A 13,572-nucleotide genomic window follows, 5' to 3' on the forward strand; every position below is an offset into this window, starting at 1 on the left:
GCATTAGTGAGGTTATGCGTCGGGATGGGTTGAGGTGGTTCGGACACGTGGAAAGCATGGGCGAGGGCGGCTGTGCGAAGCGGTGTATAAATATGAATGTGAATGGAAGGAGGGGGAGAGGCCGTCTGAGGAAAACATGGAACGAGTTGCTGAGAGATTATCTCAAAGTTAAAGGACTAACAAGATGGCTAGCAACGGATCGTGCGGCCTGGAAAGCAGCCATTAGTTGAATCACAGCTTACACAGTCATGCAAGCTTGGAAACGGCTGTACAACTAGAACGGCACTCAGTAGAGAGCAAACCTCCGCCTGGTTGGCCATTTCACTCAATGGTGAAGATTCACATCAAAATTCTACGAGCTGGATCTGGATCCGGATCTTCACCAAAATTGAATCGATTCTTCCTCGTCGCACACACAACCTGTCCAACAAGTTTCGTCCAAATCCATCCCCAACTTTGAGATATCGTGCTCGGTATCGTTTTGGGCCCTATCTCACAATGGTGAAGAATCACTTAAAAAAATTATACAAGCCGGATCCGAATCCAGATCTTCACCAAAATTGAATCGATTCTTCCTTGTTACATACACTACATCTCTGCCAAATTTCGTCTGAATCCGTCCACAACTTATTGAGATATTTTGTTCACAGACAAATGGACAGACAAACAGACAGGGGAGAAAACAACCTCCATCCTCCTTCGGTGGCGGAGGTAATGACGATGATGATGATGAAGAAGAAGTTAAAAGTACGCATCAAATGTGGATGCCACGATTGCAATCTCCTTTCATATGATTGCAATACAGTACTAAAATGGAAAATTAGTAAATAACATTTTTGCACAATGGTGCGGATGTTGTTGTGATGGATTTAATCAATACTCCTCAACCAAACACAAGTGTATCACGAAAAGCCATAACAACAACAACTCGTTTTACTGACCCTCTCGCTCTTCCCACTTTGCCAGCAAAGGCCCTCCGACAGAATTGCTGCGTACAAAACATTTACGTAAGATGCATCGTCAAATATAAATTACATGGGTTGTTTGTTTTATCATGTCAATAAAAAATTGAGACATTTTGCACATAATACAATAAAAATGTTACATTGAATTCAGGTTTTGGATGGATTAAGGTAAAATAAGCAGTTTGCAAAATGTCATGTTCCCTGACCTGTGGTTCTGACATAATTCAACCTTCGGTTGAAGCATTCTGCTCGAAAAGCATGATGCGGTCCCGCAAAGTTACCGCCGTAACATTCTTCTGCAAAAGTAACTCTCCAGGTCATGGATGAAATGGCTACAATCATTCCGGTCTTCATCAAAACACATCAACGGAGCATGGCAAAAAAAATTTGCAATTTGCAAATTTGCCGTCAGACTGCCAGATGGTGAAACAAGATTCATCACTCCAGAGAATGCATTTCCACTGCTCCAGAGTCCAATGGTGGCGAGCTTTACACCACTCCAGCCGACGCTTGGCATTGCGCATGGTGACCTTAGGCTTGTGTGCGGCTGCTCGGCCATGGAAACCCATTTCATATAGCTCACGACAAACAGTATGGCCCTAGCACCACCATAATTAATGTGATTGAAGATTGTAAAAAAATAATAATAGCATTAACGAGGAAAAGGATTGAAACTTCATTGTAGTTTATGAGTAATGTCGCATCAAGGCGCGCAGTGCTCAAGGCAGTTACCGAACACCGACGATGGAAGCTCAGAGCAGGGAGGTGGTGCTTGGCGGTAGAAAGGGTCTGTAAGCGGGTGCATGTGGCAGGTAGATATCCCCAGATGAGAATGAAATAGATTTACAAAAAGATTCAAATTTAACCATAGTTTCGATTTATGGATTTAAATGCAGCATTTCATTCTGCTCATGCTCCGCATTCTTGCTCGTTTTTTAATCCTTACACAGGTAGGTAGGCGATGAAATGATGACCACGTAAAGTGCAACAAACTGTTTTGGCGTGAGGCCCATGCGGTGGAAATTGAAAGCCGTGTTAATTTGTATCACAATTTTGTAAATGGTGCTTTTTTTTTTAGTGGTCAGTGCATGGGAAGGGAATCGCAGGCCAGCTATAAACTGCCATCCTGGAGTTTCCCAGGTAAGATGAGGCAACAACACGCGTGCCGTCTCTCGGATGGACGTTAAACTGCGCGTCCAGTCTGCCGGCGTTAGCTGGTGGGCGTTAAAGATCCAGCGGAACAAATTACAAATTCCTGCCTTGAATAACACTGGGAATGCAACGGCAAAACGGGAGTCTGGAGTTGATTCATCGATCGACCGGGATTCGAACCCAGGATCCTACAATCCCAAGCCAGCACCCTAACCGCTAAGCCAACACCTAGTGTAATCCCTGCCATGAGGCTGCATGAGGCAGCACTGAAATCTGCTTTTAGTAAAGCTCCAGGATTATCCATCCACAGGAGATGGGGGAGACCCATATTCATTCAGAATGACCTCAAAAAGGGAAAGTAATAAGGGTCAACCGCAATAAGTGAACTAGTGTCACATGTAGATCAGACCAGGTAAGGCAAGCAGATTATAACACCCTGAAAGGTCGTTAGTAAGCTAGTTGGGTTACAACAGCGAAGTCGAAATTCTGAGACCATCTTGACTACCTGAAAATTTAAATCCAAATCCTTAATACTTCTTGCTTGCTGCCTTCAGCTCGATTTAAACCCACAACCTGTCCAGTGATCCCAGTCCAGTGTCGCCACCACTGTACACTCAAACTAATCCCTGCCCGAAGCGTTGATTCAACATCCACTCTTCAAACCACGCTGCAATTTTAATGCACCGCTTCGGTCACAATTTCGTCATCTACTTTTGGAAAGAGAAAACAAGCAGGAATGCTAAAACAAAAGAGTCTCTCGTTTAAGTTTACAACTTTTTTTAAAACCAAATCAGAATCTCTTTGTTCAAGTCTCATCTCGGATCCCATGCTTGTGGCAAAGAGCGAGCATTTCAAGAAGCACCTTTGGGGATTTTGTTCGGGCAACGTTCAAAGCAGAGCTGAACATTTGGTACTCAATGGTAATTCCAACGAACAGAGACAGAAAGATGGTAAGAAAATTCAAATACCAATTGCCCCTGTCCATATAATGATCGTCTGAAGGGTTATAATTAAAATATCATATGTACAAACAGTACTGTACAGCTTGCTTGTTACTGCGAGAATTTTGCTCGTGGACAGAGAATACATTTCCACCAAACAGAACAAATTTCTTCACAATGACGTTTGCTGAGCCTTCGATTTGTCGGTTGTGCCAGAGGCCTCTGAAGATTTGGACTTGCATGCTTCCCGCTGGTGGATCTGTTCCTCTTTCTGCAACAATTGCAATATCTCCGTGAAATGCGCAGTGGAGATGCCGACGTCCTCTTGATCAACCATATCCAATACCTGGCAAACAAAAGAAGCACAAAAGGTTGTTATTGCCTCAAATAACGTGTTCATCCACACACGTGTGTGTGTGTGTGTGTGTGTGTGTGTGTGTGTGTGTGTGTGTGTGTGTGTGTGTGTGTGTGTGTGTGTGTGTGTGTGTGTGTGTGTGTGTGTGTGTGTGTGTGTGTTAAAATGGGGAAACTATTGATAGTCTGGTCTGTTAGGGGAAAAATTGTGCAGATTTGCCTACAAGCATGACATTTGGCACACTTGTAGTTTTTGACATGCTGAATTCAAATCTGCCGGGAGCCAAAGCCAATTCTCAATGGGAGCGCCATATTTGACACTTCAAAATGACCGCCACTCAAAAACGGACTTTTCCGTTACTAGCCAACCAAAAGTCACATAATTACAATTAAAAGCACTTTTCTAGGGTTTTGGACCTCACTGATTCTAAATCTGATGTCTGTTTGACAGTAGCCTTGACAGGAAATTTTACATTTTTTTTTATTTTTATGTTTGACAATTTTTAAAAATTTTAATTTTTTTATTTAAAATGTTTTTTTTTTTTCAGGTGCCTGTCGTTCTGCTGTGGGAATAGAAGAATAGAATAGAAGAATAGAGAATAGAAGTCCTAGCTGTACTGGTGGTGGATGGCAAGGATGGATGCCATCAACTGGGAGCTTTGCTGTGTCTGCCAAGAAGAAAAGGATGAACGGTTGCAGACGCCAACGGAAGAGGGCCTTGCTTCAATTGAGAAAGATCTGAATGGTTTTAAAGCCATTGGTGTCATGCCTTCTTGTTTGAAAGTGTCATGGGCTCAGCTTGATGAGGGCCAGGGCATTGCTAAGACGCTTCAGACACACAATGCCAAATATCACAAAGTTTGCAGAACCTACTGCAGTAACTCTCACCTGAGAAGGTTCACTGAAAAAGAGGATTCTAGTGACCAAAACTCACCTAAGAAACTACGGTCCAGTTTTGCAGTGTCTTCTGCTCCTCAGAAGTCTCCTTGTTGCATAATATGTGAGGGACAGGACCAAAAGAATCTACGTAAAGTTGAAACATTTAATGTAGACACAAACCTAAAGACCTGGGCTCAGAGCACCAACAATTTCAATCTTCTGGGCAAACTGATTGCCCACGCAGCTGATGCCCACGCTGGTGACACTTACTATCATGTACAGTGTTACTTGCACCTGAGAGACTCAGCTCGTGCTGAGGATCGCAGATCATCTGCAGGTCCTCCTGCCCCTCACTTCAATTCAGTTGCCATTGCGCAAATTGTTGCTTTAGTCGAGGACTCTGACTCAGTCTTCAAACTGTCTGCTTTGCGACAGTTATATAGAACACTTGTGGAGCAACAGTGAATTCCCTGTTCTGATACCAGGGAACCACATGCCACACGGTTCAAGGAGTATCTTCTGAAGCTGCTTCCTGAGTCGACAGAGTTCTCCCAGGGCAAGGAAGTCTATATCTCTAGCAACCAGAACGTTGGAGATCTAATAGCTGAAGCCCATAAGTCCCAGATAGGTCAGGATGATGCTTTGTTGTTGATGCGAGCAGCAGTAATACTTAGGAAATGCTGTCTCCAGAGGCAAGAACCATTTACTGGTTCTTTTGCCTCTGATTCCCTGACATCTCCCATCCCTGGACAGCTGAGAAGCTTCCTCAACATCCTGCTCCAGGGCCCCTCAATCTTGCGTGAACAGAGCAATGAGGAGTTGCAGGCGCAGGTACAAGGCAGGGCAAGAGTTGCAAGCGCCATTGCCCAGCAGATTATTTATAATACCTGCAGTGGTTCACATCATGCCACAAAGTCCAGCAACATCCGTCACAACAAAGAACATGAGACCCCTTTCCCTTTGTACCAGGGCCTCAAGCTGCATGGTGAGGGTAGGCGGAAGAAAGAGATCAATAATGCCAATGCCTTTGGGGTTTCTGTGTCTTACAGTCGTGTCTTGGAGATCAGGCGATCCATGGCACGAGCACACGTCAAACAGTTTGTCCAGGATGGAGTTGTGCTGCCCACAAACATCCGTAGTGGGGTCTTCGTGACCTTTGATGTAGACAGCTTGGATAGCTGCAACCAAGGTAACTTCTCCCATGATGAGTTCCATGGGACAGCAATCAGCGTGACAAACCACCTGTCTTGGGACAACCAAGGAGTACAGCGACCCTCTATCGAGCTGGATCCTACAGACACTACTGTACCACAACTTCCTGAATCCTACACAGTGGTTCAGCCAGCTGAGTTCTCAAGCAATGATTTGCATGTACCATGTACTCCAGATCTCAATTCTTGGCCATCTCATAATCTGCTACATGGAGCCAAATTCAAGGATGAGTCCTGGATGGCACATGTGTCCACAGTGCTGAAACAGGACACATTGCCAGAAGGTGAAGTCATCACCTGGTCAGGCTACAACTCCCGACTCATGAGTGATGACTCTGTGAAGCCTAAGGCATTGATAGGGGTTCTACCTCTGTTCCCTGACAAAGCAGCCACACCTTCTATGATGAAACATGCAATGCATCTCACAATGCAAGGCACAGAGGCCCTCAACCCTGGTCAAACTCCTGTGCTTGGTGGTGACCAGCCTCGGTATGCCATTGCTAAGCAGCTGGAGTGGTCATTCCCTGACACAATGGGGGAAGATAAGCTGGTCCTGATGATGGGCGCTCTACACATAGAGGACAAAATGCACCAGATGATTGGTAAGTTGCTGCGGGACTCTGGGTGGAGCAACATTCTTACTCAGGCCCAGGTCCTCACATCTGGCCGTGCCCAGTCTGTGCTTCATGAGCATCATATAAAGTGCACTCGCTATGCTCACCAGGTCTCTGTCATGGGTCTGTATCTCCTCAGACAGAAGTCATACTCCAATTACTGCTCTGGTGTTGAGGGACCACCTGAGTCTCTAGAGATCTGGGCTCAAAGGTCCAGAACTCACAATCCCATGTTCATGTTCTGGTCTACCATCGTGGACCTGGAGCTCCTAATGTGCCGCTTCATCCTTTCTCTCCGTGAGGGAGACTTCCTGCTGTATGTGCAGGTCTGTGGAGCTGTGCTCCTGGTTCCATGTGATGGACCACACAAACTATGCTCGTTGGCTACCAGTGCATGTGCGGGATATGGTCCAGTTGCCTGAGAAGCACCCACAGTTGTATGCTGAGTTTCTCAAGGGGAACTTTGTTGTCCAGAGGTCACCTCACAAGTTCAGCCTCATTGGCAAGGACCAATCTCATGAGCAGTCAAACAAGAACCTTCAGGCCCATGGTGGTGCAGTTGGTCTGTATGAAAACCCTGAGGCCCTCACTCTTTTCATGCTAGCAGGTCCCGACTGCTCTCGATGTATCGAGGAGTTTGAGGCTGTGTTGGACACTGCAAGCTCACGCACTACCCATCACGAAGAAGCAAGTGCTTTGCAGACTAAGTACAAGAAAGATGTTCTGTCATTTGTGGAGATAGCTGAACAGCTAGGTAATCCCTTTGCCAATGGCCATGAGCTTGTGGCTCTACACACACAGGAGGTCATGAAAGATGAAGTTGTTGCATCGCTTGCCCAGCTTCATAACCTTGGAAAAGATCTGCATGCCAAGTTTGTAACACAGACTCTAGACCAGGACACTTTGCCAAAAACAAACACTCTCAAACGCCAAAATGTCCTCACATTTGCCAATTGCCCTGTTACCACCAAAAAGGGAGGCACATCAGGCAGTGCTCAGAGAAACTCTTCCCTCATAACCAAGCTTTTCCTGTCCTTGCAGTCTCGACCTGATGCAGACATGGAAGAGTTCTTCCGGTATGAGAATCAGAGAGAACCACCTAGTCTCTCAAACCAAGGATCACTCAGGTCTGGCAAAAAGTCGGACATTCTAGAGGACCTAAAGGCACCCACTGGTCACTCAGCTGCAGCCAAAGCAGCCACAGTTGTGGTACTTGACATGGCAGCTGTTGTTCACATGGTGCGGCCGACCTCAGCACACACATTCACTGATTATGTGTCACAGCATTTGGTGCCATTTGTGGAGTCACAGGTAACTCCAACTGTCACACGGGTAGATGCTGTCTGGGACACCTACCCAGAGGACAACCTCAAAACCCTGACACACCATCGTCATGGCTTAGGCCCATGTACCAGGATTGGGGATGGCCAGACCCGTATTCCAAAGAAGGACTGGAACACTGGGTTCCTCAAGAATACTGACAACAAGAGGGAACTGTTCCCCTTCCTGAGTGCACAGCTTGTAAAGCAGGATCTGGGTGGGAGACTTCTCCTCAGCACCAACAAGGAGAGTGTTCTCTCCAACAAACAACATGACGTGTCTGGTCTTCAGCCATGTAACCACACTGAGGCTGATACCAGGATACTGCTCCATCTTGCCCATGCAGCACAGCAGCGCCACCAGGTTGCCTTGGTGAGCACAGTCGACAGTGATGTGGTCATCCTGGCCATTCACTTCTTTTCATCACTTGGGCTGTCCCAGTTGTGGGTCTGTCTCGGCAGTGGGAAGAAGATGCGTGACATTCCTATCCACACTCTCTCTGCCCAGCTGGGACCATCAACGTGCCTGGCACTGCCACTATTCCACGCGGTCACAGGCTGTGACACTGTGTCACACTTCCTGGGATGTGGTAAGAAGTCAGCCTGGTCAGCCTGGCAGAGCACACCAGGACTGACGGACACCCTTGTTGCCCTCACCAGTGAACCCCAAGAGCTCAGCCCACAGTCCCAGCACATGCGCACTCTAGAGCGCTTTGTTGTAGTCATGTACAGCAAGGGCTGTGGTCTGGAAAGAGTCAATGAGGCTAGGCTTCGACTCTTCACAAGTGGGAAGAAGACACTAGAGGCCTTACCACCAACACAAGCTGCTCTATATCAACACATCCGCAGAGCAATGCTGCAGGCCAGCTTCTTCTGGAGTCAGGCAACGTATGTTTACCAGGACATCCCTGACTTCCATGACTGGGGGTGGCACAAGGACAGCAGTGGTGGGTGGTTGCCCTTCTGGACAACCCTTGAGGACAGCAGCAAGGCCTGTTCCATCCTTTTGCAGTGTGGCTGTGCGAAGTCATGCACAGGGAACTGCAAGTGCTGCAGAGCTGGCGTTCGTTGCACAATTTTGCGCAAATGCGAAGGTGGATGTGTGAACAATGAGAATTCATGAATCAGTGTGACACCAGTCACAGCACGTGATATGATTGATACATTTATTGATTGATTGATTTACTATTAATATATGTAAATTAATTAATTATTAACATAGTGCTTAATGGTAATTAGCCTGATTTTGTTGATCAATAAAGGATACCTTGATCTCTTGGTTTTACTTGTTTTACTTCCTGATTTATGACTAAGTGTCAAAGTTATGCAAAATTTATTATAATATTCACCGGCGGCCATATTGGATTTTCCAATTTGGCGATCCCTGTCAAGGCTACTGTCAAACAGACATCAGATTTATAATCAGTGAGGTCCAAAACCCTAGAAAAGTGCTTTTAATTGTAATTATGTGACTTTTGGTTGGCTAGTAACGGAAAAGTCAGTTTTTGAGTGGCGGCCATTTTGAAGTGTCAAATATGGCGCTCCCATTGAGAATTGGCTTTGGCTCCCGGCAGATTTGAATTCAGCAGGTCACAAACTACAAGTGTGCCAAGTTTCATGCTTGTAGACAAATTTGCACAATCCCCCCTTAAAATCCCCCTAACAGACCAGACTGAGGAAACAATGAGTTTGGGATAAGTCGAACCACCTTTAGAGGCCATTTTTCTCAGCAAAGCGGGGGTTGGCCTTTTTTGGGTACCTTGGTCCCTTTTTTGAAGCAATATTTTATGACCGGATGCCCTTCCTGCCGCCAACCCTGTTAGTCACCTCTTGCGACACGCAGGCAATTACCAGTGAACTGGTACTGAATTTGCCGACCTCGGAAGGATGACAGGCTGAGTCAACCCCCCTGGCGTTAATTCAGCGATCGACCGGGATTGGAACCAAGGATCCTACGATCCCAAGCCGGCACCCCAACCGCTAAGGCTAAGCCAACACCAGGCTTGAATTTGGGAGTTGTAGCAAATAGGAAAAGGAGAGGAGAGAAAGATAAAAAGAACATCTAAAAAGGAGGAAGTGGTCAAAGTTGGGCAGTGTTAATTCTGTATTTTTGAGTACTTAGGAGTCATCTACTTATTACATACCTCTTCCCAAAATCCCCAGTGTGCACCATAAACAGATGTCCCAAAATTATGAAAGAAGACCTGTCATTTATTTGTTTCAATATCCTTAAAATGTAGCAACTTCAGCAAAGTGAACATAAATCATAAGTAACTCGTGAATGAGGAAATGTGACTGGTGTCACAAAAAAAACCACAACTGTGTCTGAAGGAAGCGGTTCAGTTTGGCATTTTTAATATGAAATAGGCAAAGCCTAGAAATGAACAAAACCCTTTAGAACCCCACAGAATTACTCTTTAGAACCTTTAGATTTAGCATTTATAACCCCTTAGATTTACCCTTTAGAGCCCCTTAGAACGCCTCAGAATTACCCTTTAGAACCCTTCAGAATAACCCTTTAGAACTGATTGTAATGACCCTTTAGAACCCTTTAGAATTAAACATGGTGGGTTAGAAAGGTTATTTATTTTCTTGGAAGGATGCACTTCGCCAAATATTGAAGCGGCTTCGATGCTTAAAAAACGAGAACGCCACTCATTAGAGCGCATCCTTCCGCCATGGGGCAAGTTGGAGCCCTATCTTCCAATGGTAAAAAATCCTTCAAAAAATTCCTGGATCCGGAATAATATCCTGAGCTTCACCAAAAACTAATCAATTCTTCCTTATCCCAAGGGCAATCATCCCACCAACTTTCATCCAAATCCGTTCAGAACCTTTCCTGATATCTTGTTCACAAACACAAGAACACACACACGGACGGACACGATAGAATCCCTGGCGTGAGTAATAACCCATGTGTGTCCTCTGGCTCACTTTTAAGTGGTGAAGCCGCTTCGATATTTGGCTACGTCCATCCGTAATTCGAGAGGATAATTCTAGAGGGTAATTCTAGAGGGTAATTCTAGAGTTCTAAAGTTGTCAGCATCTGGAAGTCCTGTGACTTTAATTGATTGCACACATACTGCCAAACTGCACCGCTTCATTTGGACACAGGTGTGATTTTTGAAGCTTTGAAAGGTGGTTTACGTAAAAAAAAAAACTTTAAAAAACCATATAAACATCTCCAAATAACCACCTCTCAAATATGACTGAGCCATGAACGCATGCACTGCACTTGCTGCAAGGTCCTGATCAGGACAGGGGCCTTTTTTTTGTATACAAGATCGAGGCTCATGTAAGAGCTAACATTAATCACAAAAAAAAAAAAACGGACACATAAAACATATAATAAAGGCAGCGGGAGACAATATGGGGAGAGAGAGGGAAGCACACAAGTACAACATTTGAGAGCAGGGACATCGGGAGATCTGTGGGAGGGAGAGGGCAGGAGGCATGGGAAGGGGGGGAGGGAGGTATAAAACACATTGACACTGCGAGGGCTTCCAGGAAAGAAGTTGGTATATTAAAAAAGTGGATCTGGGGTGAATTAACAGGGGTAGAAAAGATCAAGGTTTTGGATGGGGGAAGATAAGAGATGGTGGTGAACAACTGTTTTAAAGACCTGGAGGGAGAAGTGGGATAGAAGAGGGTGTCGAATTTGAAGTTTTATAGTTTGAGTTTTATAGAATTTTACAGAAGATAGAAGTTTGAGTTTGATGATGGATTGAGTTTGTTCCAGGGGCGGGAGAAAAGAGGAATGAAAGAGTGAAGGTGAGAAGAGAGTCTAGATTTTGGCAGTTTAACCATAAGAGGGTTGCAGGCAGATCTTGTGCGACCTGCAGGAATATTTGGGGGACAGAGCACAGAGAGAGCAGGGGGAGCAAGGCTGGAGAGGAGTAGGTAGAAGACAAAGACCACCAACCTGCCTGCAATGAGTGAGTGAAAGGCCCTCGGAGTTAACTTCATCGCGGGAGATTCCAATGATTCTGAAAGCTTTGGTTTCAACAGCATGAAGCCGAGCTCGGTGTACGGCAGGAGCACTAGCCCAGAGGGGAGAGCAGTATTCCATGGAGCTGCGGATGAAAGCTTTGTATGTGGGTGATGAGCTCAGGTATGCTAAGGAAGGACTTTGCACGATGGAGGATGCCCAGTCGGCCACTGGCTTTGGAGGCCAGCTTGGAAATGTGGTTTTTCCAGGAAACCTATCCTGCAACTTATGAAAAAGCCCGCCACATATCCATCCTGTTTAGGCATCGATTATACAGTTAAAGTTTCGGAAATATAGCCACGAAAGATATTTGAAAGATAATATACTTCCACAATAAATTAATTACTTTTGCGAGTGGGAACTGGCATTGACACACACATATAAACATATAGATATGTGTGTGTGTTTGTACATACATGCACAGTAAATCCTTAAATACCCTAGGGGTTACATTCCTGGAAAATGTAGTGATGTTGAAAATCAAGATAGTTAAAACCAAGGGCCTATGTATGGGGAAAAAGGGGGCTAGGTTCCTGTGCTTCAAGAAAATATAGAGGAAGGTGGGCAGCAGCCAAAAGAAACTGAGATAAACAGATAAACTTCATCATTATTTATATATATATAGATATGTAGATATGTACACATATAAACAAGCATTCTGAGTATTGCGCTGCAATACATGTCCCCGACCGGCAGTCTGTCGTCCGGAAAACTGTTGGGGAAATTACCAAAGTTCAAAGTGCCATAACTTTGTCAAAAATGATCGAAACGGTGTGAAGTTCGAACTTGATCTGTAGCTTATCATGAGGAAACCGTGTACCAAGTTTGAAATCATTAGCATTAAGAGTTTAGAAAAAAAGTCCGGAAAGCTGTTCTTTGCGTGACGGACTGACAGACTGACAGACTGAGGGATGGAGTGCAAACCTATAGTCCCCTCCGGTGTACACCAGTAGGGGACTAATAAATTAATTGGCCTTGCGATTAAGTCTCCTGTTATGCTGAAGCAGATTAAACGTGTGCCTCTCCTCCTTTCTGTAACGAGTTCAAAGCCCCCACCACCATCCCTTCCCTATTCATCTCAAATCGTTTTGCTTTGTAAACTGTCGATGTGTTCGATGCTTTCGATGCTTTAGCTTTCATAAATCGTTCTGCAGCTCCGTAAACTAGCGAATAAATAAAATGTGACTTTTCTTTTCTCCATCATTTTACGCTTCGGCGCCATTGTTAACGGAGCGTGAGAAACAACACAAGGCTTGTGTTGGGAGATAACTGTCACAACTCAGCTCAAAAACCATGACCGGTCAAAATTAAACTGGTAATTGAGTACCAGTTCACTGGTAATTCCCTGTTTGTCGTTAAAGGTGGCAAAAAGGGTTGGCGTCAGGAAGGGCATCCGGCCGTAAAACATTGCTTCAAAAAGGGGACCGAAAAACAACAACAACCACGGTTCCCGAAAAAGGCCAACCCCCGCTTTGCGGGGAAAAATGGCCTCTAAAGGTGGTTTTTTTTTTTTTTTGGTCAAAATTAAACCCTGCTATAGCTAAACTGGTGCATAAAGAGGTTGCCCGCTGCAATATTTGCAGTTCATGGTGGAAGCCTTGCAGCTCGGGATGCTTTTGAAACGTTCGGCAACAATAAAAGTTTTTATAAATGCAATGAAATAAAGTCATGTGCAAGAAGGTGAGGTCAGGCACAAGAAGGCGGGGACAAAGCTAAGAGGGCAAAGACCCAGCTCTACCTTTAATACATCATCAATGTCGATGATGCCATCACTGTTGTCGTCGAGTGTACGTGCAAGCGCAGTTAGCTTGCTGTCAGGTACAGCCCTCATGGCACGCACTGACATCAAAACCTCATCACAGCGCACCAGGTTGGATCTGGACAGAGAAAGGCAATGATAATGATGAAGAGGTAGTTAGTTATGCCACCATTAAATATACAGTGGAATAAGGAAAAAAAACAAAAACGTTTTATACAGGTATCTGCTCATGGAAGAGCAGAATAAAGAGGTGACAGGGGGGAATGGATAAACAGACAAAACCAGCCAAAGAGAAAATAGTGGGATCTATCACAGGGGAGGAATAAAAGGAAAAGGATGGGAAAACAAAGCCTCAACAGATGTAGTAAAGCTCAGTAGTGGGAATGGAAG

General features: G+C 45.1%; 1 protein-coding gene across 5 annotated transcripts in view; it reads right to left on the bottom strand.

Moving 5' to 3' along the window:
• Positions 1 to 847: 847 nt before the first annotated feature.
• LOC137413623 (mitochondrial proton/calcium exchanger protein) overlaps positions 848 to 13,572 on the bottom strand; it is a 34,277-nt gene continuing 21,552 nt past the window's right edge. For all 5 annotated transcript variants that reach the window (XM_068099059.2, XM_068099065.2, XM_068099076.2 and 2 more), the window contains exons 14-15: positions 13,162 to 13,300; positions 848 to 3,404 (exon numbers count right to left, since the gene is read on the bottom strand). In XM_068099059.2, the coding sequence (XP_067955160.2) occupies positions 3,231 to 3,404; positions 13,162 to 13,300 (313 nt within the window). In that variant the 3' untranslated portion in view covers positions 848 to 3,230. The remainder of the gene's footprint in view (positions 3,405 to 13,161; positions 13,301 to 13,572) is intronic.

Source organism: Myxine glutinosa, chromosome 1, assembly GCF_964187855.1.
Source record: "Myxine glutinosa chromosome 1, kmMyxGlut1.1, whole genome shotgun sequence".
Lineage (NCBI taxonomy): Eukaryota > Metazoa > Chordata > Myxini > Myxiniformes > Myxinidae > Myxine > Myxine glutinosa.